The sequence below is a fragment of the Alexandromys fortis genome, unplaced genomic scaffold, assembly GCF_014885135.2.
Source record: "Alexandromys fortis isolate MF-2015 unplaced genomic scaffold, M_Fortis_MF-2015_v1.1 scaffold_31, whole genome shotgun sequence".
NCBI classification, from domain to species: domain Eukaryota; kingdom Metazoa; phylum Chordata; class Mammalia; order Rodentia; family Cricetidae; genus Alexandromys; species Alexandromys fortis.
In genome coordinates, this window is record NW_026067974.1 from 10,602,686 (window position 1) to 10,626,443 (window position 23,758).

General features: G+C 50.4%; 2 protein-coding genes across 2 annotated transcripts; both read left to right on the plus strand.

Annotated features, from left to right (window-relative positions):
* Positions 1-2,321: 2,321 nt before the first annotated feature.
* On the plus strand, positions 2,322-15,191 carry Psmd3 (proteasome 26S subunit, non-ATPase 3). The gene is made up of 12 exons (XM_050156920.1): positions 2,322-2,698; positions 5,581-5,771; positions 6,072-6,209; positions 7,983-8,119; positions 9,908-10,098; positions 10,516-10,619; positions 12,908-13,022; positions 13,109-13,228; positions 13,344-13,447; positions 13,668-13,823; positions 14,583-14,633; positions 14,743-15,191. The coding sequence occupies exons 1-12, from the start codon at positions 2,491-2,493 to the stop codon at positions 14,818-14,820; spliced, it is 1,593 nt and encodes a 530-aa protein (XP_050012877.1). The 5' UTR covers positions 2,322-2,490; the 3' UTR covers positions 14,821-15,191.
* A 4,612-nt stretch (positions 15,192-19,803) lies between these two features.
* Csf3 (colony stimulating factor 3) lies at positions 19,804-23,707 on the plus strand. Its single transcript, XM_050156905.1, has 5 exons — positions 19,804-20,927; positions 21,015-21,187; positions 21,509-21,616; positions 21,736-21,882; positions 22,157-23,707. Exons 1-5 carry the CDS (start codon positions 20,888-20,890, stop codon positions 22,319-22,321), a joined length of 633 nt encoding a protein of 210 aa, XP_050012862.1. The 5' UTR covers positions 19,804-20,887; the 3' UTR covers positions 22,322-23,707.
* The last annotated feature ends 51 nt before the right edge of the window (positions 23,708-23,758 follow it).

The window sequence follows — 23,758 nt, forward strand, 5'->3', positions numbered from 1 at the left end:
TCCCTTCGCCATTCCCGCCACCTGAAGTCCAGGGTGTCACGAGGGTCTTTAGTAAGTTTATCCCTGTGCTCATTAGAAAGCTCTGTTCTCTGTCCCCCAGCACTGAGGGGGGACGGTGGAAGGACAGCTTGGGAGAACAGGTCCAGGTGTGCACCCTAGAACTGGAGCACACATTTCTGTTTGCCGAGTGGCTTCCTAGTACTGAGAATAAAAATCATACAAGCGATAAGGAGGGACACCAGCAAGGTGGCTCAGCAGCACTTGCTGCCAAGTCTCTCGACCTGACTTCAACTGCTAGGCCCCACATGGTGGGAAGGGGGTGTCCTCTGACCCCCTCACATACATGAGAAGAGTGGCCCCCAACTAATCACATGAATGAAGTTTTTAAAATATATGCAGCTGCCAGGTGTGACGGGGCAGAGAAGGATCTAGATGCCTTTTATCCTGGCGCTCTGGAGACAGCGGGTGAATCTCTATGAGTTACAAGCCAGCCAGGGCTACAGAGTGAGTCTCAAAAACCAAACAACACTGGGCGGTGGTGGCACATGCCTTTAATTTCAGCACTTGGGAGGCAGAGGCAGGCGGATCTCTATGAGTTCGAGGCCAGCCTGGTCCACAAAGCTAGGTCCAGGACAGGCTCTAAAGCTACCGAGAAACCCTATCTCAAAAAACCAAAACAAACAAACAAACACAGACGTCCCCAAGGATTTGGAATATAAAAGAGACACATTCTGTGTCTTCTGAATCCCTATTGGAGCCTGTGCTGAGCCAGTCCCAGCTCTGTTTATAGAGGAGATCAAGTCTCCATGCTGGAGTTTTGTTTTGTGCCGATGGGAAGGCTTTCTGGTCCAGTCTTCTTCCATCTGTGCACCCCACGAAGGACATCATTCTGCTCCCCATTCACAGGCCTCTGCAAACTGCTCCCTTAGAACCTCTTCCTTCCCTCCCCACAGCACACTGGGTCCCAAAGCAGAACATGTAGAGTGTCAACTTTTTCCTCACCCTCTCTTGTGGCAATACCTTTATCTGCTAACTCACCTTGCTCGTCTGGTTGTTTTGTGTTTGAGGAGGCAGCAGGCTATCACACTGTAGCTCAGGCTTTCCTAAAACTATGTAGCCCAGGCTAACCTCCAAGTAATGACAATTGTTTTTCCTTACTGGGATTACTGGAGTGGAACATGGTGCTTGTCTGGGTACAGTACATTCTCTCTCTCTCATTTATTTTTGGGGGCATGCTGTCACGGCATGCTTGTGGAGGTCAGAGTACAACCTGTGGGACTCTTCTCTCGTTCTACCATGGAACCTAGGGATCAAGCTCATGTCTTCATGTCTCCACACTTGGCAACAAGGTCCTTTATCCTTGTGGGCCCATATTACTTTTTTTTCCCTTTCTTTTTCCGCCGCCTCCTCCTTCTCCTCCACCTTCTCCTCCTCCTCCTCCTCCCCCTCCTTCTTCTTTTTTGGAATTTGCTATGTAGATCCTCTTCCCTAGTGCTGAGATTAACGACGGCACTACCTCTGGCCCTACTTTTGTTTTGTTCTATTTTTCAAGACAGGGTTTCTTTGTAGCTTTGGAGCCTGTCCTGGAACTCGCTCTGTAGACCAGGCTGGCCTCGAACTTACAGAGATCAGCCTGCCTCTGCCTCCCGAGAGCTGGGGTTAAATGAATGAGCCGTACTTGATCTAGGTTTCGCAACAATCCTCTACATATTGGCCCTGAGCTGTATACTACGTGGCCTCCTATTATTAAATTTGACTAATTCTACACAAATACACCCTACCCCAACACACCCTCAGGCTGCAGAGATGGTCTACCTTATATTCAGCACTATACAAAAATTTGCCAAGGAAGTTCGGATGCCAAGGGGTTGAGCTCAGTTCAATCTAACAGCCTAGCTACAAGCACACAGGCTCTTTTCTTCCCGGCGCTGGAAGCACCCGGCGTGCGTTGAGAGCACGAGCCTGACGGATTTCACAGGGGACCTGACCTGCGCAAACTGGGAGAGTTTGCCGGGCGGGGAAGAGAAAGAAGAAAAAAAAAAAAAAGCCCGGCAACTTGTGATGTCATCAGGATCTGCACTCGGATAGGTCCTATCCACTTACGTATTAGAGTCTGTGGTAGCCCAGGTTGGAGCCTAAGGGGACCTCTCGCGGACGTCCGGAGATACGCACTCGAGAGGAAAATAAAATCACCACTCTTAAGCCCCACAAATTCTTGCGGACTCCTCCCCCTTCCTGGAAGATCCGCCTTCATCGTGCACCTCGGCTGTTGATTTCTCTCCCCTCCCTGGACTCGGCCATCCGCTCGCTGGGCCTGGCATTTCCCAGAAGCCCCAGCGCCGGGAAGGAGTTTGCAGCTGCTCGGTCATCGTGCGGCCCGACGCGAGCGCGCGCTGGTGTGCAGGCCCGGCTCTGTGCCTGGTCTCTGGTGTGAGGGTTTAGGCGAGGCCCCTGCCTCGGTCCCCGGACCAGGCCGCGACCCCGGGCGCCATGAAGCAGGAGGGCTCGGCGCGGCGCCGAGGCGCCGACAAGGCAAAGCCGCCGCCGGGAGGGGAACAAGAACCGCCGCCGCCGGCCCCCCAGGATGTGGAGATGAAAGAGGAGGCAGCAGCAGGGAGCGGCTCAACGGGGGAGGGAGACGGCAAGGCAGCCACGACCGAGCACTCCCAGCGAGAGCTGGACACTGTCACCTTGGAAGGTACGGGAGCCCGCGTCCGGGACGTGCCGCGATCACGGGTGACAGCGGCCACGGTGATGCGACTTCTCCCTGGGACCTCAGCGCAGCCTCCACCTACCTCGGTCTATGGGGCTGGGGTCGGAAGTGCCCGTTCCACCACCCTGCGGCTCTCGACCCCAGCCGGCGACTGAACCTGTTCTCCAGGCTGCGGACTGCCTTCCTCATACTTCCTCTTGCATCTTGGTCTCACCGAGGCTTTTCTTCAGTCCTTCCCACTGATCTACTCCATGTACACCCCATCCAACCGATTCTAGCACCTCCGAAACGTTGCTGATCCCTAGAAATCAGCGTTTGTATTTGTGTCTAAAGAGGCCAGGGTAGTACACTGGCCCCTTAGCTGAGCGTTTATAGAGGGTTTCCTTTAGCGAACTCCTTAGGAAAGCCATTTCTACCTTGTTTTGCTTCCTTCCTTCTGTAATTGAAGTATCTAAACTGTCCCGTTGCTCTTTTCCTCTCTTTTGAGGTCCTTACTCCCCCTCCACGCCTAAAGAATTCAAGCACATCCACACTTCCACTCCTGAGTTTGTCTTCTTGTTTGTTTATAGTGCTTGCTTACCTGTGGCCTCAACTCCTATAAAGCCACCAAACTTTTTTCTTCCAGATGCCAGTTCTCGGGTTCCTATCCTCTTGTCTCTATTAAGTTGCTATTTTACTTTTCCCACTTAGTCCATCCTGTCCATGTTTGAAGTGGGTGAGGTGAGACTTCTCACCTAGATCCGGAGTAGTTCCCCAAGTTCTGGCTCAAGTGGGACAGGCTCCTTACTAGAATTTTTTTTCTCTCTCGTTTTGCTTAACTGCATGAGAAACCACTTTAAAATGCGGAGATAAGCCACATTATGCCTTGAGTGGTGTGTGTGTGTGTGTGTGTGTGTGTGTGTGTGTGTGTGTGTGTGGACTGCATCAACTCCCACTTAAAAACTTGGCAACAGTATCTGTGTCCAGTAAAGATTTTTACCTGAAATGAAAGTGGCCAGTGGCAGAGCTGTCACTCAGCATCCCCCGAGAGTGTGTGTACATTTCATTGTGGTTTGTGTTCACTGCAGAGAATTTGAAGCTTGAGAATTCTAAAGTAACGGGGAAAAATCCGAGCATGGTTAACATGTTTTCAAGCTGTTCTATCATTGAAATCGCTGCGGTACACAGTTAGACTCAAGATATTAGTATGTAAAGATTTTATGTCTTTTCGTAGAATGCATGAACTGCACCTAGCACATAGTAAATACATGGCAAACCCTCCGTAAGCAGGAGCTGCTACCGTTTGTGGTCATTGGTATCACAAGCACCCAGTGAGGGGATGTCACTAAGAAACTGCCCCTTGACTGCACAGTTAAAGTTTTTCATGGTTCTTGCTCTTTTAAGTAGTTTTGCAATCATCATCTTCATACCTAAACTTTTAATTGACTTTTATAACTACTTAAATGTAGCTTCCCAGAATTTATATGTCTAAGTCAAAAAGGGTAAACATGTCTAAATTTAAATTTGTGTTTGTGTGTGTGTGTTTCACCTGGGTGGTTGTCAGTGTACCACCTGTGTGCACTGTCCACAAAGGTCAGAAGAGGACATCTGACTCCCAGAACTCTAGTTGTGGATGGACGGGAGCCACCCCGTGGGTGCTACTCCTCCAGAGGAAGAGTAGCCAGTGCACTTAACCACTGAACCATCGCTTCAGCCCCATTTCTAAAGCTTTTTATGTTGTCCTGAAAATCTGATTTACATTATAAATGTTCTTTTCTCTTTACTGTTTATGTTTCATTCCATTTAAAAATACTGCTAATTTAGTAGTATAAAAGTCTCTGTTGGGTAGTGGTGCACCCTTTAATCCCAGCACTCAGGAGGCAGAGGCAGGTGGATCTCTGTGAGTTCGAGACCAGCCTGGTCTACAAGAGCTAGTTCCAGGACAGGATCCAAAAGCTCCAGAGAAACCCTGTCTTGAAAAAAAAAAAAGTCTGTTCAGGTATTTGCATACTGCCAAATACAGCCTTCGTGTCTTTGTCGTCCTCTGCTTTTTGTCCAAGTCCACTTTTGTTTTGAAGTTATGACCAGTAGTATCTTTCTCCCTCTATCTTTTTTTTTTTGGGGGGGGGGGGGGGGGGGGGGCGCCTATCTTGGAACTTGCTCTTTAGACCAGGCTGGCCTTGAATTCAGAGATCTGCCTGCCTCTGCTGGGATTAAAAGCGTGTGCCACCACCACCTGACCTCCCTCTCTCTTTTTTAAAGATCTATTTATTTACTTTATGTACATTGGTGTTTTGCCTGCACTGGAGTTACAGACAGTTGTGAGATACCATGTGGGTGCTGGGAACTGAACCTGGGACCCTGGAAGAGCAGCCGGTGCTCTTAACCGCTGAACCATCTCTCTAACCCCCATAGTTTCTCTTAATCAGTTCTGTAAGTTCTTTGTGAAGTGAAATGTGAACCTGGCTGTTTGTTGCACGTATTTTTCTCTTGTTGACGTGGTTATTCAGAAGGGTTTTTTGTAGTGTAGACAGACACACTCATCAGTCCTGTGTGTCTGTCTGAGATTTTTCCGCTCTCTACAAAGTCTTTCCCTATTTTGAGCTCTGATAAATCTCCGTGTATTTCTTCTGCTTTGTTTCTCAACTGTTTTCTTTTCTGTGCCTTTCTGCTATGCCTGCCCTATCCCGTGCCCCAATTGTATTTTTCCTTGTTTCCGGTTATGTCTGAAAATCGGTGGACTGTGCCATAAATACTGCATAATTCTTTTAGGCCCAAAGGCGTAAATATGCGTACCGCCCCCTTTGTAAGACCTCCAGGTAACTGCTCCCCCAGAGTGGTAAGGAACAGGAGGAATTGCAGTAACTTCTCTCTCTGGTCCTCTGCAGACATCAAAGAACATGTGAAGCAGCTCGAGAAGGCTGTCTCGGGCAAGGAGCCTCGGTTTGTGCTGAGGGCGCTGCGGATGCTGCCGTCCACGTCACGCCGCCTCAACCACTATGTTCTGTATAAGGCCGTGCATGGTTTCTTCACCTCCAATAATGCCACTCGAGACTTCTTGCTACCCTTCCTAGAAGAAGTGAGTGGGCTAGCTTTAAGGGTGTTGGGTAGGATTCGCAGTGGTCTCGGGTGTGGTCGCTTTGTTCTTAAGTTAAGCTTTTTGTGAGATTACAGAAATCTTTATTCTATTCTGTCGTCAGCCTCCTTGCCGCTCCAAAAAAAGGGACTATCTTTAATCTCATATCCTCAGCACCTGGCAAATTTCTTTGTGCACAGTGGGCACTCAGTAAGTGTGTGTCGAAACACACAGTGAGTGTCCAGGGAATTCTTGTTGCTTGGTTTCGCTGCACTTCTCCATGGTAATTCTGTCCTCTCCTAGCCCATGGACACAGAAGCCGATCTACAGTTCCGTCCGCGTACAGGAAAAGCTGCATCAGCCCCTCTCCTCCCCGAAGTGGAGGCCTATCTCCAGCTGCTCATGGTCATCTTCCTAATGAACAGCAAACGCTACAAAGAGGTACCCGGGATGCTCCGGGGAGGTTATCTCCAGTGCAGAAGTAGAGGGGATCAACTGGGAACTGCCTCTCATCCCGCCTCCCCAAGCCAGGCATGGTAGTGCACACCTCCAACCCCATTGCTCAGAGGTTGAGACAGAATAGGAGTTCAGGGCCAGTGTGGGCTGCGTAGTGAGACCCTGTCTCACATTTGCAGAGTAAACTTCGGTACATCTTTAAGAAATAGTAACCGGTTGATGGTGGCACACACCTTAAACCCAGCACTCAGGAGGCAGAGGCAAGCAAATATCTGAGTTCAAGGACAGCCAGGGCTACACAGAGAAACCCTGTCTCGAAAAACCAAGAAAAGAAAAAGAAATGACAACTAACCATGCATGGGGCATGTCTATTACCTAAGTACTCAGGAGGCCAAGACAGAAGGATTGATAGAAGGCATATGCACACTCAAATAAAAGTAATTTTTTAAAATTACATTTTAAAAAAAGCCAACTCTGTAAGGCTGGATAGATGGTTCAGCTGATACTGTTGAAGAGGACCTAGGGTTGACACCCAGCACCCATGTGGATGCCAGCGCACAAGACTCTATAACTCCTGCTTGTTTGTTTTTGCTTGTTTGTTTTTTTTGTTTGTTTCTGTAGACAGTTGGGTGGTTTTTCTGTATACACAGAAGGCTCTACAGCCATCAGCACTAACACCATGGGCATGTTCCTTGCTCCAGCACAAATGCCACCCTCTTTACCACAAACCACCAATGGGCTTTCTGTCTCTGGAAGATTTGCTTCTTGACACAAAGTTTAAAGATTTTGCAGTGGGGCAGTGGGTAATGGCATAGCGTGGATCAGTGAGCTCATCATTCTACACTTTTTTTTTTCTTTTTGGTTTTTCGAGACAGGGTTTCTCTGTGGCTTTGGAGCCTGTCCTGGAACTAGCTCTGTAGACCAGGCTGGTCTCGAACTCACAGAGATCTGCCTGCCTCTGCCTCCCGAGTGCTGGGATTAAAGACGTGCGCCACCATCGCCCGGCCATCATTCTACACTTTTAACTGAAGGTGGAAGTTAGGATGTCATTTGTGCTACTGCTAGGCAAGCATTGTCCCACCACGCCGTACCCTAGCCTGTCGTTTTTGTTTTGTTTTTGTTTCAGTGTCTTGCTCTCTACTCTGGGCTGGCCTGAGACTTAATGCAGCCCTCCTGAAGGATCACATTTTTGTGACATATTCCAGTGGATATGCCTTTCTGCGCTTATTGTTATGAGTTTTTGTTTAGTTTCATGTCTCTAGCCCAGCCTAGCCTCACACTGGATCTTCCTCCCTCCCGAGCACTAGAATTATATGCATGCAGCACCACACTTGTTTTTTGTTTTTGTTTTTAAAAGATTTTATTTATTTATTATGTATACAACATTCCTTCCATGAAGGCCTGCACACCAGAAGGGGGCACCAGATCTCATTATAGATGGCTGTCAGCCACCATGTGGTTGCTGGGAATTGAACTCAGGACCTCTGGAAGAGCAGTCAGTGCCCTTAACCACTGAGCCATCTCTCCAGCCCCACACTTGGTTTTTTAAGTGTTCTTCAGCTACCAAGAAATCCTTGTGTTATTTTAAATGATGCAGGTAATAGTATTTGTTTATAGGCTTTTGTGTGTAACTGTTTACAGTTCTCTTGGATATACTTGGATATACACCTAGGAGCAGAATTGCTGGCTCATGACATTTCCTCTTTGACCTTTGGAGGGATTACCACTTGGTTCTCTTTTGTGCCCCCCACCCACCAGGCCCAGAAAATCTCTGATGACCTGATGCAGAAGATCAGCACTCAGAACCGCCGAGCCCTGGACCTCGTAGCTGCCAAGTGTTACTATTACCATGCCCGGGTCTATGAGTTCCTGGACAAGCTGGATGTGGTACGCAGGTACGAGAGCCAAGGTCATCACTACTACACAGTTGAGGGACTAGTGGGTGTGAGGTCCTGTCTCAGTCACTGCTCTGTTGCAGTGAAGAAACACCGTGACCAAGGCAACTCATAAGGGTTAGTTCGTTGTTGTTATGACCCCATGCATGGCTCTGGAACAGTACCTGAGAGCTGCATTCTTATTTGAGAGGTTTCTCTGTGTAGCCCTGGCTGTCCTGGCACTCGTTCTGCAGACCAGGCTGGCCTCAAATGCAGGGATCTTCCTGTCTCTGCCTCCTGAGTGCTTGGATGCTTGGGTCTTTGGAACCTTGGTTGCACACTTCCACCTGCTCCAACAAGGCCACACCTCCTAACCCTTCTAAGTTTTCTAAATAGTGCCATTCTTTGGTGACTAAACATTCAAATATATGGGCCTGTGGGGACATTCTTGTTCAGACCACCACAGATACCCAGCAGGTAATAGCAAACACGCCCTAAGAGGGGGAGTTGAGATTCTGGGTAAGCAGTGGAGATAACCTCTGGGCTTTAACAAACTGTCCCCTGGCTTTTTTGTCAGCTCACGGCTAAGGAGTAAGGGGTGAAAGTACATGCTAGAAATATTTTGTTTTTCTGTTCAAAACCTGCTTTGCCACCCCAGCTCCAGCCCTTTAGAAAAGCCAGAGCCCTCATGGCATTTCTGAGAACTGAACTGACTCTCCTCTTTCTTCCTTGACTCATCTCTCCTCTCTGCCAGCATGTCCTTCCTTGGACAGACTAGACAACCTCTCAGTCCTGTGAGGACCTGGCTGTTTAGAATCCATCGCGGCTGGTGAAACCGTTCAGTGTGTTAAAGTCCAGCAACCGAGCTCTGTCCCTGAGATCCACAGAATAGAAGGATAAAGCTGGTTCCCTAAAGTTGGCCTCTGACCTCCATAGCTGCGCCAGTGCACACTCATCCATACACAATTTTTAATGTAATAATTAAAAAGAAATTCAACCATATTGATGGTTCAGTAGGTAAAAATACCTGCTGCCAAGCTTGAGAATCTGAATTTGATCCCCAGGACCCAGGTTGTGGAATGAGAGAAGCAACCCCTGGAAGTTGTCCTGTGCCCTGTGTACACGCTGGCACTCGAGTGCACACATATAAGTGTGATAGAAAATGGAGGGCTGGAGAGATGGCTCAGCGGTTAAGAGCATTGCCTGCTCTTCCAAAGGTTCTGAGTTCAATTCCCAGCAACCACATGGTGGCTCACAACCATCTGTAATGGGGTCTGGTGCCCTCTTCTGGCCTGCAGGCATACACACAGACAGAATATTGTATACATAATAAATAAGTAAATATTTAAAAAAAAAAAAAGAAAATGGAAAACTGGGGCTAGAGAGACAGGTCGGCTGCCAAAGGCTCGGGCTCACAACCAAGGGACGAAAGGAAAGAAGCCGGTCCCCTCTTGCCTCCTGCCTGCCTGCTGCTCTTCCCCCAGTTTCTCCTTAGCGTCTTCCCCATCTGTCCCGCTGTAAAGCACAGGTGCTGTCCTTTCTGGGATGGTGCTTCTAGACAAGTGCCGACCAGAGTGGACGGGTGGTGAATCAGGCAGTGCAGAGCAGTGTTTTCAGACTCTGTTGTTTGACTTTGAGACAGGGACTCTGTAGCCCTGGCTGTCCTGGAACTAGACAAGTAGATCAGGCTGACCTCAACTCACAGAAAACCCACCTGCTTCTACCTCCCAAGGACTGAGATCAAAGATGTGACGCACCACATCTGACATGGTTTGAGGGTTTGACACCCCTTTGCTTTCCTTCTCAAAGTTTCTTGCATGCCCGGCTCCGGACAGCCACCCTCCGGCATGATGCGGACGGACAGGCTACCCTATTGAACCTCTTGCTTCGGAATTACCTACATTATAGCCTGTATGACCAGGCTGAGAAACTAGTGTCCAAGTCTGTCTTCCCCGAACAGGCTAACAACAACGAGTGGGCCAGGTACCTCTACTACACAGGTAAGCAGGGGTCCCCACCCACAAAGCAGGAGGTGGCTCAGGCTCCTTAATGCAGACTTTTCAGGGTTGGGCATTTGGCACAGACAGCACTCATCCCTCATGGGAGGGATCGGGTAAAGCTTGGTTGATTAGCATAGTCAAGGCCTCCACATGGGCTACTCTACAAATCATTAGGCAAGCAAGAGCTTAGATTGTTCTAAAGCCAAGTGTTCATGGTGAATGACGTTGACTTTTTGTTTGTTTGGTTTTTTAAGATAGGGTTTTCCTGGCTGTCCTAGAACTTGCTTTGTAGACCACGTTGGCCTCAAACTCAGAGATCCGCATGTCTCTGCCTCCCTAAATGCTGGGATTAAAGGCGTGTGCCACCCCCCACCCACCCCCACACACTCTTCTGACCCACTCTCCTCTCCTGTCCAGGCCGAATCAAAGCTATCCAGCTGGAGTACTCTGAAGCCCGGAGGACAATGACCAATGCCCTGCGCAAGGCCCCACAGCACACAGCTGTTGGCTTCAAACAGACGGTCAGCCAACCTCCTTGCCCTCCCTCCCTTGCTTATCTGGTACCCGTAGGTCTGCTTCCTATGCTAGAGCTTGTGCTTCCTGACCCTTATCCCTGCAGCTGCCCCAGCTGTGAGTGCCGGAGCAGCCAGCGGCACTTCAGCTCCTCTGCGGCTGCCCATGCTGAGATGGGTTTGGAATGTTCCTGATTCCCCAGCACTCTGAGCAGTTACTCTAGGCATGACCTGGCTAGTGTTGAGAATGCCAGGCTTTTACCTGAACCCTTAAGTGCCTGACTTGATGAGTGTTGTCTGTGGCCGGGAAATCCAGACAGTCTCATAATTCACAAAACTGAGGGCTCCTGTGCACAGAAACCTTGGCCACTTCATGCCTTCAGACACGAAAGGCCTCTGGATCGGCCTTGGTGTTCAGCATTGAGTGACAAGGATGAAGAGGGCGTCTCGGTAGCGATGCTTCAGGGAGAGAGAATGTTGCCTCCAAGGACCATGGGCCTATATAAAGTATCAGAGCCCAATTTTGGGACCCAGTTCTTCCAGCTATAGGCCTGTGTTCCTGCCGTAGCATGGCACCAGCCTCCACTGTCCCCTTGTCAGTGAGTGAGCAGGGGCAGTGGCAGAGAGCAGGGGCAGTGGCAGAGAGCATGGCATTCCATTCGGACTAGGCTCACTTGGTTTTAAAGAATAAGAAATCTTAAATTTGAACTGGTTTTTGGAATATTAGAATTTTCACACAAAGAAATTTCCAGACACATGAGCGGCCTGGAATGTTGCTCACACTATAAGTCACATGCTAAAGTTTCTTTTAAAAATCGCTAAGGCAACTGACTACTCTTCCAGAGGTCCTGAGTTCAATTCCCAGCAACCACATGGTGGCTCACGGCCATCTATAATGAGATCTGGTGCCCTCTTCTGGCATGCAAGCATACATGAAAGGAATGTTGTATACATAATAAATAAATAAATATTTTAAAAAAAAATCGCTAAGGCACACAGTAATCCAGGTAATTAGGAGACTGACACAGGAAGGTAGCAGGTTTGAGGCCAACCTGTACTACATAATGTAAGAGCGTGCCTCAGATAATAAAAATCACGACAGCTGCAGGTAGTGCAATAGTGTGTCACATGCTGGTGGAACCCCGTCGGAAAGTCTAGTATCTCAAACAAGATGTAAGGGTTCATGGCTCCTCACGGTAGCATCTGGGGCAGGATGGTGCTAAGAGTTGGCCTGGGGTCTTTGACCAGTGTTAGGTTGATGAGGAAGCCTGGGATGTGTGTGTTTAAGGAGAGGGTCTGTCCCCCGCTCTGCCCCTTTCAAAACTAAAATATAGGTTGCAGCTGGGCTGGAAGGTGCAGCTGTATGCTCAGGCACTTGGGAAGAGCAGCAAGAGCGCTGCAGGCTTGAGCTAACTGGGACTGTGTAGCAAGACCGTGTTTACAAAGAAGTTTCTTTCTCACACACACACTCTCTCAACAGAGTCTCACTATTTAGCCCTGGTTGGCCTGGAACTCTGTGTGGATGAAGCTAGCTTCTGCTCCCCAAATGCTGGGATTAACGATGGGTGTCACAGTGCCCCAGAGTGTGCACTGGAACTGTTGGGTGCTGGTACTGCTGGTAAACGTGGACAATTGTTCTCTTCAGGAGTAGATAAAGGCTAGTTAGCACCCGTTAATGCCGCTGCTTCTCTACCGTAAACCTTAAAAGATAACCGGGGGCTGGAGAGATGGCTCAGAGGTTAAGAGCATTGCCTGCTCTTCCAAAGGTCCTAAGTTCAATTCCCAGCAACCACGTGGTGGCTCACAACCATCTGTAATGGGGTCTGGTGCCCTCTTCTGGCCTGCAGACATACACACGGACGGAATATTGTATACATAATAAATAAATAAAAAATAATAAAAAAAAAAAGATAACCGGGTGCTGTTGGTGCACACCTTTAATCCTAGCATTGGGAAGCAGAAGCAGGTGGATCTCTGTAAGATTGAGGCCAGCCTGGTCTACAGAGCTAGTTCCAGGACAGCCAGAGCTAAACAGTGAAACCATGTCTCAAAAAAACAAACAAACAAAAAAAAAAAAAAACACCAAAACTTAAAAGACAAACTTTGGAAGTAGAGAGGAATTAGGGGAAGGGAATGGAGGATGAATATGATCAGAATACATTTTAGGACATTTTCCTGACTGTGTGCATCACAGTTCTGCCTTCTCTGCCTCAGTGTTTCTGATTTGATCAGAGCCCCATTCATTTCCCCATCTACATGCTTCCTGCCCACTGAGCTCCCTGTCACACCCCTCACAGGTGCACAAGCTTCTGATTGTGGTGGAGCTCCTGCTGGGGGAGATCCCAGACCGCCTGCAGTTCCGCCAGCCCTCCCTCAAGCGCTCTCTCATGCCCTACTTCCTTCTCACCCAAGGTAAGGGCTGCCCTCCCAGAGCCCTGCCCTGGGGCCTGGTGTGTGTGCCCATTTACATCAACTAAGGCGCTCCTGTTTCCTTACAGCTGTTAGGACAGGAAATCTTGCCAAGTTCAACCAAGTCCTGGATCAGTTTGGAGAGAAGTTTCAAACAGACGGGACCTACACCCTAATTATCCGACTGCGACACAATGTGATTAAGACAGGTGTGGTTGGGGTCTGCACAGGTGCAGGTGGACTTTCTTCCTGGCACGGGCAGCCTCGCGGGTAGGTGGATGGTGACCCATCGTGCCACCTGCCCACCCATTGCTCCCCCCGCAGGTGTGCGCATGATCAGCCTCTCCTATTCCCGCATCTCCCTAGCGGACATTGCCCAGAAGCTGCAGCTGGATAGTCCAGAGGATGCAGAGTTCATTGTCGCCAAGGTGGGATGTGCCCTTCCTGCCTCTTACACAGGGGCAGGAGTGGAAGGGAATTCGCCAGAGGGTATGGCAATAACCAGTCTCAAATGCCAGTAACTGCAGCAAAGCCGGGAGGTTGCCAGGAAGAAAATGAGTCTGGGCTTGAGTGTTAGGATAGAAGACTAGAACATCGCAAGAGGTGACCTAGCAGGAGGTGACCTTTCCTCCCTCTGGGAGCCCGCAGGCCATCCGGGACGGTGTGATTGAGGCCAGCATCAATCACGAGAAGGGCTACGTTCAATCCAAAGAGATGACTGATATCTACTCTACCCGGGAACCCCAGCTAGCCTTCCACCAGCGCATCTCCTTCTGCCTGGACATCCACAACATGTCTGTCAAGGTGAGCCGCCCTTGGCTACTGACTGGGCTAGCTGCCCTTTATGACCCTCCTCCCCCCAGACTCCTCAGGGAAGCCTAGTACTTGACTAGTACCCAGTTCCTAGCCCATGTCTGAAAATCACTGATGTGCAGCAGGGCTGTAGGACAGAGGGCTCAGCCAAGGCTCCATAGCCCCTGCCTCTGCCTGTGAAACATGGTCATTTGCTGCCTGGCCAGCCTTCTTCAGGGATTGAATACTGAGACTATCACTGCACACTGTGGATCACTTGGCCAGGCTCACCTGTATAACCCATGGGGCAGCGTTTAGTTCCGTGGAAGGTTCTAACCCCTCTGTACCTAAACACTGACTTTGTTGGTCTTCCTCCTCACCCAGGAACCAGGGTGTTACTGTCACCCTTCAAATCTGACTAAGTATGCTGTGCAGATGTGGGAAGCCCTTTGTGACCTAGCCCTTTATGCCTCACCTTTGACATCTGGTAGAATTCAGTTCTAAACTGGTGTGGTGGTGCACACCTTTAGTCTCGGCACTAAAGAGAGGTAGAGGCAGGTGGATCTCTGAGGTTGAGGCCAGCCGGCCTTTAGAGAGAGAGAGATACATACATATACATACATGCATACATACATACCTTGCATGCATGCATAGATAACTTCCACCTGGACAGGAGGGTGGCCATGGCCCACCGTGTTCAGATGTTGGTGTCTGAAGCAGGCAGTGGGCATGCCAGTGATTCCTGCTTCTCTCTCCACCTGCTGTTTTCAGGCCATGCGGTTTCCTCCCAAATCCTACAACAAGGACCTGGAGTCGGCAGAGGTGAGCCAAAATGAAGGGTGGACCTTCGCAAAGGAAAGCAGGGAAGGATTTGGAGGGCAGGGCAGGGCAGCCCTCCCTTGGGTAAAGCCGGCAGCCCCTCTCTCCACAGGAACGGCGTGAGCGAGAGCAGCAGGACTTGGAGTTTGCAAAGGAGATGGCGGAGGATGACGACGACAGCTTCCCTTGAGCCAGGGCTTGGGGAGGGGTGGGCTGAGTGGAGACTGGTCTTTTCACTCAGGGGTCCCCTGCCGGGAACCTGGCCTCCTTTTCCCACACACAGCTCACAGACTGCCTATGTGCAGGGGTCAGAGATGCTGGGAGCCAACTATCCCCTCTTGCTACCGTGCCTCTCTGTAGCTGGTGGCAATAAACTGGGCAGGAGAGCGGGTGGCAGTCTCCTGGAGCAGAGTCCTGCCTAATGGTGGTGTAGGCAGCAGGAGGGAACGACAGAACCACGGATTAGGGTGTGGACTAGGGTCTGGAGTTGGGACATGTTGGGTTGTATGTTTTTGAAGCTTCAATTATGATTTTTAAACAATAAAAACTTCTCCAAAGCTCCTTGTACTCGTTAGTTGCAGTGTTGACAGGCTCAGGTGACTTTCTTTTCTTGGCACCAGTGTGATCAGGATCCACGCCAGGGTGAGGTGAACTGAGGCATCAGATAAATAAAATAAAGGACTAGACTGGCCTCCTGGCTCTTCAAATCAGGGCCTACACTTCTAAGTGCTCAAGGGGTGAACGAGAGATGGAAGTCAGAGGGCTTGTCAACTTGCAGGGAATCTCCAGGTTTGATTCTTAGTTCTGCACAAACCAGGCATGATGGTGCACACCTGTAACCCAGCCCTGGGTCAGGTTCCAGAGGAAACTCTTGGCTATATGAGAATCTGTCTCAAAAAAAAGTCGAGAAAGAGTGAGATGAGCAGCTGGCCTTGTGTGCCCAGGAGAGCGACGCCGGGCAGGGTGCAAACAGTTCTGCCCAACGGCAAAAAGGGGCGCCTCAGCTCCCCAGCCAACCCTAGCTGCACATGGCTGGGGACATACACCTGTTGTTGTCAAGTGTCCTAGGACTAATGGCAATGTCCCCACTGGGTCAGTGTGGTTAGGCATGTGTCCCTGGGTCACCGCACACACCCCTTTGTCCCTGAGTCCTCCTGTGGCGTGGCGTTCAGCCTCTGGTCCAGCACCACTTTCTGCCTTGCCTGCTCACTTAGTCACGTTTTCTTTCAGGTTGGTTGGTAGGACAACTTTGTCTTGCCAGCCTGTCTGTAATCTCCTTGAGGGCTGGGCTTCTAGCCTCGGAGGCCACCCATATACCTGCCTGGCACACCATTTGGCTGGTTAAAGTATTATTTGTTGCGGACTGCACACTGACACACCTCACCAGCAACGCAATTCACTCAGCATGTTTTGGTCTTTGCTTCGGTTCCTGATCCCAGCCCAACCCTGGTCACAGTGACCCAGCTTTGCTACATGCTTCTAGGTAATGCCACCTCGGCGTCATAAAATGTCTGAACCTGCTTATACGAGATAGGACTCCCTCTAGCTCCCCACTCTTGTCTTTCCAAATGATCTTATCCTTGTGCCCAAATAGTTCGTGCTTTGAATAGTCTATTATTTTTGTTTCCTGGGGCAAGGTAGCTTCTCTTGGCTACACAGAACAGGCTGGTCTTTAGCAAGGAGGTTGACAAAAAAGAAAAGAAAAGAAAAAAAAAAAGGCTCAGATTCAAGAATGAGAGTCAGAAACTCTTGGCAAATGGACCAACTGTAACAATGACAAACTCAAAGTCCTAAACTCGCCAAACCAGGAGAGGGTTTTCTTTGGATCAGGTGACTATGACCCTGTGGTACTGGGCATTACCAGCAAGAACATAACTACAGCCAGATGCTAGGCAGATGAGAGCTGCCGGGTGCTGCAGCTCAGATTATATGATAATATCAAAAAACACAAAAGAGCACATTTAAAGATCATAGACAAGGGGGTTGGAGAGATGGTTCACTGGGTAAGAGAACTTGTTGCTCTTGCAAAGGACCTGGCTCATAGCCATCCACAACTCCAGTCACGGGATCCAGGGCCCCACTGACAATGAATGCATGGGCGTACACACGTACATGAAGGTAGGACACCCATACACATTGAACATACATTTCTAAATTAAGGATACAGTTCAGGGTAGAGTGCTTGCTTAGCATGCCCCAGGTTCTGGATTCAATCCAGCCCTGAAAAAAAAAAAATGAAGATCTGCCTGAGCCTTTAGGGGAGCTGGCAGCAAGAGCTTCTGCAGCCAACCCTGCATGAACCACTCAGGTCTCTGAGCCTCCCTCAGTTTAGCTCTGCTCAGCCTGTGTGACTTGTCCAGGGGAGAGAGGCCATTACTCTTTCATCACCCCCTTCATATAGCCCAGGCTAGCCTCAAACTTGCTACATAGCTGAGGATGACTTTGAACTTCTTTGTTTTTATTAGCATATATAACTATACACAACAATAGGCTTCACTATTACAGAGTATATATGATGTATATATATACACTATTAAAGTATACTCTATTAGAGTATATATGATGTATATATATGCACTATTACAGAGTATATATAATGTATATATACTATTAAAGTATACACTATTACAGAGTATATGTGATATATATATACACTATTACAGAGTATATATAATGTATTTTGATGACCATATTAGCTCCTCACCCTGCATTTCCTTCCTGCTCATCCCCTTCCTCCTCCCTCCTCACAACCAATTCCCCTTCTACTCTCTTGTTAGTTTTTAGTGATCTTTAGGGTTCTTTTGTTTTTTGTTTTTTTTTTTTTTTTTAAAGATTTATTTATTAATTATGTATACAACATTCTGCCTCCGTGTATGCCCGCACGCCGGAAGAGGGCGCCAGATCTCATTACAGATGGTTGTGAGCCACCATGTGGTTGCTGGGAATTGAACTCAGGACCTCTGGAAGAGCAGCCAGTGCTCTTAACCACTGAGCCATCTCTCCAGCCCGGGTTCTTTTGTTTTTGAGACAGGGTTTCTCTGTGTGGCCCTGGCTGTCCTGGAACTTTGATCAGGCTGGCCTCGAACTCAGAGATCCAGCTGCCTAAAGGCATGCGCCACCACCAGGCTCTTAGCGTTCTAACAATAACTCAGAGAAGTTATTAGGGGCATGAGCACCTTGCCATAACCCTGAAGAAAAATCTCTTCCTCCCCCAGTAACCACAAACTGCTAATTAATCCCCTGGGGGTGAGCAGTGAGCCCCTTTCCTTCCCTAATAGGATGCCAGGCCCAGTCTCACGCAGGTAACCATTACAACAGCTGTTAGCAGCCAGGCGGTGATGGTGCCAGCACTCAGGAGGCAGAGGCAACACGGAGGAACCCTGTCTTGAAAAACAAAACAAGGTCTAGAGAGATGACTCAGTGGTTAGGAGCACTGGTTTCCAGAGGACCAGGGTTCAATTCCCAGCACCCACACAGCAGCACACAACTGTCTATAACTCCTGTTCCGGAGGATCTGACACCCTCACACATACACACAAAATGCTAATGCACATAAAATAAATAATAGAAAAAAAGCTGTAAACTGGAGTGTCGTGGCTGTGTCGTTTTCTACATTTCTACAACACAGCCCCTTCCTCTAATTCTGCATTCTTTTTTCTTTTTAATCATTTGTTTTTATTTTTTTATGTACATAGGTGTTTTGCTTGCATGTGTGTCTGTGTGAAGGTGCCAGAACTCTTGGAGCTTGAGTGATGAGCTGCCATGTGGGTGCTGGGAGTTAAACCTGGGTCCTCTGGGACAGCAGTCAGTGTTCCTAACCACTGAACCATCTCTCCGGCCCCCAGTTCTGCATTTTTTTCCGCCCTTTTCCACAGTGATCCCCGGGCCTTGGGTAGGTGGTTGTCTCACTAAAGCCGAGGATCCAGCACTTTGACAGTTACGACAAATTATCAAAACCCCCTACAAAAAGAAGCTTCTCTGACCAAAGTTGACTATCTATGGGCATAAAAATCACTATTTGGAGCCAGGAGGTGGTGGGGCAGGCCTTTAATCTCAGCACTCAGGAGGCAGAGGCAGGCAGATCTCTGTGAGTTGGAGGCCACCTAGTCTACAGAGTGAGTTCCAGGACAGGCTCCAAAGCAACACAGAGAAACCCTGTCTTGGAAAACAAAAGAACAAACAAACAAAAAATCACTATTTGGATGTCAACTAGACAAACACATCATGTCTATTTTCCAGAACAAAAGCAGTACCTACCCTGCTGGGTCCGATGACTTCCCAGCCAAAGACACTGACCCCGACTACAGCACAGGGTAGATTCCCTCCCGCGGAGCCAGCCTCAAACCCAATCAGGAAGTCACCGCTTGCTCTTCTACTTGACACTACTGTATGCCAGAGGCCCTGGGTTCTATTTTACCCAGCCAGTCAATAGTGTAATACACACAGGTCCCAGCTGAGAAAGACCGGGGATGACAGTTCTCTCAGCAGCCTGCCCAGCTCCTGCATGCAGAGGGAGGAAGTCCGCAGGTCAGGGACAGTCTTACCACTGAGGTCTGGCTAGCAACTAGCAGCAATAACAATTTCCTCCTGCTGTGGTGACCCCCATCCATAAAATGCCATTGCTACTTAATTGTAATTTTGCTGTTGTTATGAATCGTAATGTAAGTATCTGAAATGCAGGATATCTGATATGCGACCCCCAGGCTGAGAACCACTGACCTATACACAATGAAGAGTTTCTGACAAATGAGGTAGCCAGTTGTTGCCAGTCAGCATGTTAAAAGAATGGGAATCTCAGGTCCGGCAGCAGTGGCACACACCTTTAATCCCAGCACTCGGGAGGCAGAGGCAGGCGGATCTCTGTGAGTCTGAGACCAGCCTGGTCTACAGAGCTAGTTCCAGGATGGCAAGGGATACATAGAGAAACCCTGTCTTGAAAGGGAATCTCCTGCTGTGCCCTCCCAAGCAAAGATAGGTAGCTGATGCCTAGGAAACATGTGGCCACCAGAGGGCACCCTCGCTGCAGGAATGTTCCTGCCCAGTCAGCTAGGCTTCAGCATCAGAAGATGTGTAATGTTCCTTGACCCAAAAGGTGGGAGTGGAATGGCTCAGAAAGAGACAGCTTGAGATGAGGTCAGTCAGATAAGCGTGCTCCTCCTCCTCTTTAGCCAGTAAAACCCTGCGGGAATTGAAACAGAGGTTGGGATGTCCCTCCAACTCTCCTACCATTGACTGGGCAAGGCTTTTTCCCTCTCTGGCTCAGTCTCTCCAGAGCCATCACTGGACAGAGTTCTAGGACTGGAGACGCAGTTTCTCTTTTCTCACCCCAGCCTGCATCCACTTGATTGTGTCGGGTAGAGATCATCGGGACCCCGAGTGTCCTACTCCGACTCCAGAACCCCCGGACTCAGCCACGGTAGGGTAACATGCCAGGAGAGCCAGGCAGGGAAACAGAACGGCAAGGTCAGGTGAGCAAAGTGCCCCAGAGGGTCTTGATTCATTCAGGACAGACATCCGGTTTCCTCTGGCCTCTCTGCCGGGATCCAGGGGCTTAAAGGGATGAGTCACAGTGGTGGGTATTGGGGAGTTCCCAGCTAATCAGCCTGGGTCAGAGCAGCCCGAATGCTGAATTGCTTTGTTTTTTATCCATATGTGGAACGGGCACAGAAAACAATACCCCCGGGTGCTGTCCAGGGCTCCTGGCACTACTGCAGGAGGCAGCCGCCTGGGAGCTTTTGGGTACAGAAAGAGAACAATGGGTTCTTCCTTCTCTCTCAGAGTGTTTGCCCCAGGTATAGGTATCTTGAGAATCACAGAAAGGGCAGAGGGGGCAACCCTGGCATATCTGGCAGAGGATAGAAAGACAGGAGCAGTCTTGACCTGGGGGCCTGATTCTTCCCCAAGGTCTGGCTGAGTTCCCTCTGTAGCCCCCAGGGCTTCGCCAGCACTTCAGCCCAAACACCCTGGAGCAATTCAGGCCTGGGTGTGGCTGGAGGAAGAGTTTGAGGGGGACAAGACGTCAAGGAAGGAGCAGAGATTCCCCGATTTCACAAAACTTTCGCAAAAGCTTTTCCCAACCCCCTGCATTGTCCTGGGCGACAGAAGAAAATTTGCATAAATCCTGGGAAGTTATTACTAAGCCTGACTGCCCCAGCCCCAGGTAATTTCCTCCCAGGCCTGGATGGGGTTATGTATAAAGGCCCCCTGGAGCTAGGCCCTGGCAGAACCCAGAGCTGAGCCCACAGCACCCAGAACCCATGGCTCAGCCTTCTGCCCAGAGCCGCAGGAGACTGATGGGTGAGTGGCCCTGATTACCTGCCCTGGACGAGGAAAGGAGGGAGGCTGGAGGGGCCGAGTGTCTCTAACCTGTCTGTCTGCTGCCAGCCCTACAGTTGCTGCTGTGGCACAGTATCCTCTGGGCAGGACAAGAGGCCGCTCCGCTAGTCTCCGTCACCTCTCTGCCACCACCCCTGCCTTTGCCCCGGAGCTTCCTGCTTAAGTCCTTGGAGCAAGTGAGGAAGATTCAGGCCGGGAACTCGGTGCTGCTGGAGAAGCTGGTAAGTGGTGTGTGTGGGGGGGGGGGGTGCAGGCAGGAGGGGCACAGGAGGGCAAATGGGAAGGGAGCAGGCTAGGGGGACGCAGCGGCCACGTTTGCCTAGTGTGCACAGGGCCTGGATTCCACACCCAGAATACTGACAAAACACTGAGGAAGGGAACATGGGACATGAAGGGGACATGGGAGAAAATGAGAAGAGGCAGCAGTGGGGCAGTACTTAGCGTTCTGGGAAGATAGGGAGCTGAGAAGCCAAGTGGACAGAGAGGACTTGGGAGGGAGGCACAGCCTGGCCCAGTGCCCCTCACGACCCATCCATCTACAGTGTGCTACCTACAAGCTGTGCCACCCGGAGGAGCTGGTGCTGCTCGGCCACTCGCTGGGTATCCCACAGGCTTCTCTGAGCCGCTGTTCCAGCCAGGTTCAGCAGCTGGTGAGTATTTGGAGGAGAAGGGGACCAGAATAATGGGAAGGGACTACACCGTGGTATTTGGGCTCCTGAAAAGAAGGGGTGTCCCACTGCATACCGCCTAACCCTCCTACTGTCCCCAGACAAAGTGCCTGAGCCAGCTCCACGGAGGACTCTTCCTCTACCAAGGCCTCCTTCAGGCCCTGGCAGGCATTTCTCCTGAGTTGGCTCCCACCTTGGACACGCTGCAGCTGGATGTTGCCAACTTTGCCACCACCATCTGGCAGCAGGTGAGCTCCATCTGGAGGGGCGAGGAGTAAGAGTGAGGATGGGGTCACACCAGCTTACCTGGGCACCCTGGAGGCTCCTGTATTCTCAGAGGCCTGTGTACGGGGAGTCCCCACTCCGTTCCTTCTGGCTGATTTAGAGGAAACAGATGGGGACTGGAGCCTTGGCTCTTGCTGTCCACGTGAAGAGTGAGCCCCACGGACAGCTCACTAACTCCCAGCACTCCGTTGCCTGCAGGAAGGACTGATCCCCAACTTCATTTTCTCCTCCCTGCAGATGGAAAACCTGGGGGTGGCCCCTACGGCGCAGCCCACTCAGGGCACCATGCCCACCTTCACCTCGGCCTTCCAGCGCCGGGCGGGAGGTGTCCTCGCCATTTCCCACCTGCAGAGATTCCTGGAGACGGCTCACTGTGTTCTGAACCACCTGGTCCAGCCCTGAGCAAAGCCCTTTCCAGCTATTTTATTTATCTCTATTTAATATTTATGCTTATTTAAACCTACTATTTAAAGATGGAGAAGAGAAAATGGAGCGCCAAGCTTCTAGGCCCTTCACTCCACTCCTGAGTTTTGTTCTCCTGCTTGTAATAGAGAGGGGAAGCTCTTGAGTCCTCCTGCCCCCAGGGCTGGAGGGAGATAGGTAAATACCAAGTATTGATTCCTGAGGCTGCTCCAGGCACCCAATTCTGTGGCGGTGCAAAAGCCACAGTGAGTCCCATCACCCTGAGACACCTATCTCAGGGTCCTGGCAGCATCAGGAGGTCTCCCTTTGGGGAGACAAGACAACCCTGTTTAATATTTAAACAGAAGTGTTCCCAAACTGGGTTTTTGTATCCCTTGCTCTGCTCACCACACGCTGCATGTTTCCCTGTCCCCAAAGCGGCAGAGGCAGCCAGGTTTGGCCCTGGAATTTACTGGATTGTTAGGGCCTTCCTGGGCTGGGCGGGGGGGTGAGAGAGAAAAGGCAGGAGGACCCCCCCCCCCAGGAGGGCACGGCATGGAGGGAAGCCTACCTGTCTAAACTCCCTCTAGGCCCCACTTGCTCACTGTAACCAAGCTTGAAGAATAAAGTGTCTGTATCCAGTTAAAGTCCTTCTTCCTTCTTGGGTTTGGCTGATGCCTGTCCAGGGGCTGGTGGATGGCAGGAGAGGATGGGGCTGGGACTGACTGGTCTGGGCGCCGCTCTGTACGTCCTAAGTGACAGGGACACAATAGTGGAAATGCACACTTGCCTTGAAAGTCAGAGTTTCTTGAGGAAGATGGATCATGAGTCAGCGGGACAGGGGGGCACAATGATGGGGGCAGATGAGCTGCAGCCTGGGCACACTGAACATGTGCACACGATGTCTCTTCACCGCTCTGAAGAGCTCTCCACAAAGCGTCCGCCCTTGAGAATGATACCATGCCTTTTACAGGCAGAAAGCTGGGTCAGAACTCCAGTTCTGCGCTGGCTTTCTCTCCGTGAGCTCCGTCCCCTTGCTATCATCCCTTGGAGCACTTCCCTACTTGGCTCAGCTCCTGAGCTGAAGAGGTCTGGAAGGGTGGGGTGTCTGGAAGAGCAAACTGGAGGCACACTTGCAGTTGAAGGTCAGCTGCAGGCTCCCCTGTGCGTGGGGCTCCCCAACCAGGCCGACCCAGGCACCTTCCTCTGCAGCCCTCCAGAACCCTCCACACCACTGGCTCCTCAAAGCCCCAGCACCATCCCCTCCCACAGCCTCACAGGTCCATGTCCCTGGACGCGCATCCCTCCACCAATCTTCTGGAAGGAACACGTGGTGAACTCTGGGCCAGAGGGTGGAGTGTGACTGCGGAGGAGACATCCTGCCCAGCACAGGGCCCTTCAGCACAACTTCCCGCTTTCAGTGGGGAAGGCTGCGGA

What these genes read in the sequence shown, in the direction of transcription:
- Csf3 (XM_050156905.1), top strand. Translation starts at nt 20,888, where the DNA reads ATGGCTCAGCCTTCTGCCCAGAGCCGCAGGAGACTGATGG. An exon ending in CGGTGCTGCTGGAGAAGCTG is followed by an intron (nt 21,188 to 21,508) that starts GTAAGTGGTGTG and finishes ATCCATCTACAG; the next exon opens with TGTGCTACCTACAAGCTGTG. An exon ending in CCAGCCAGGTTCAGCAGCTG is followed by an intron (nt 21,617 to 21,735) that starts GTGAGTATTTGG and finishes TACTGTCCCCAG; the next exon opens with ACAAAGTGCCTGAGCCAGCT.
- Psmd3 (XM_050156920.1), top strand. Translation starts at nt 2,491, where the DNA reads ATGAAGCAGGAGGGCTCGGCGCGGCGCCGAGGCGCCGACAAGGCAAAG. An exon ending in CAGGTACCTCTACTACACAG is followed by an intron (nt 10,099 to 10,515) that starts GTAAGCAGGGGT and finishes TCTCCTGTCCAG; the next exon opens with GCCGAATCAAAGCTATCCAG. An exon ending in CTACTTCCTTCTCACCCAAG is followed by an intron (nt 13,023 to 13,108) that starts GTAAGGGCTGCC and finishes GTTTCCTTACAG; the next exon opens with CTGTTAGGACAGGAAATCTT.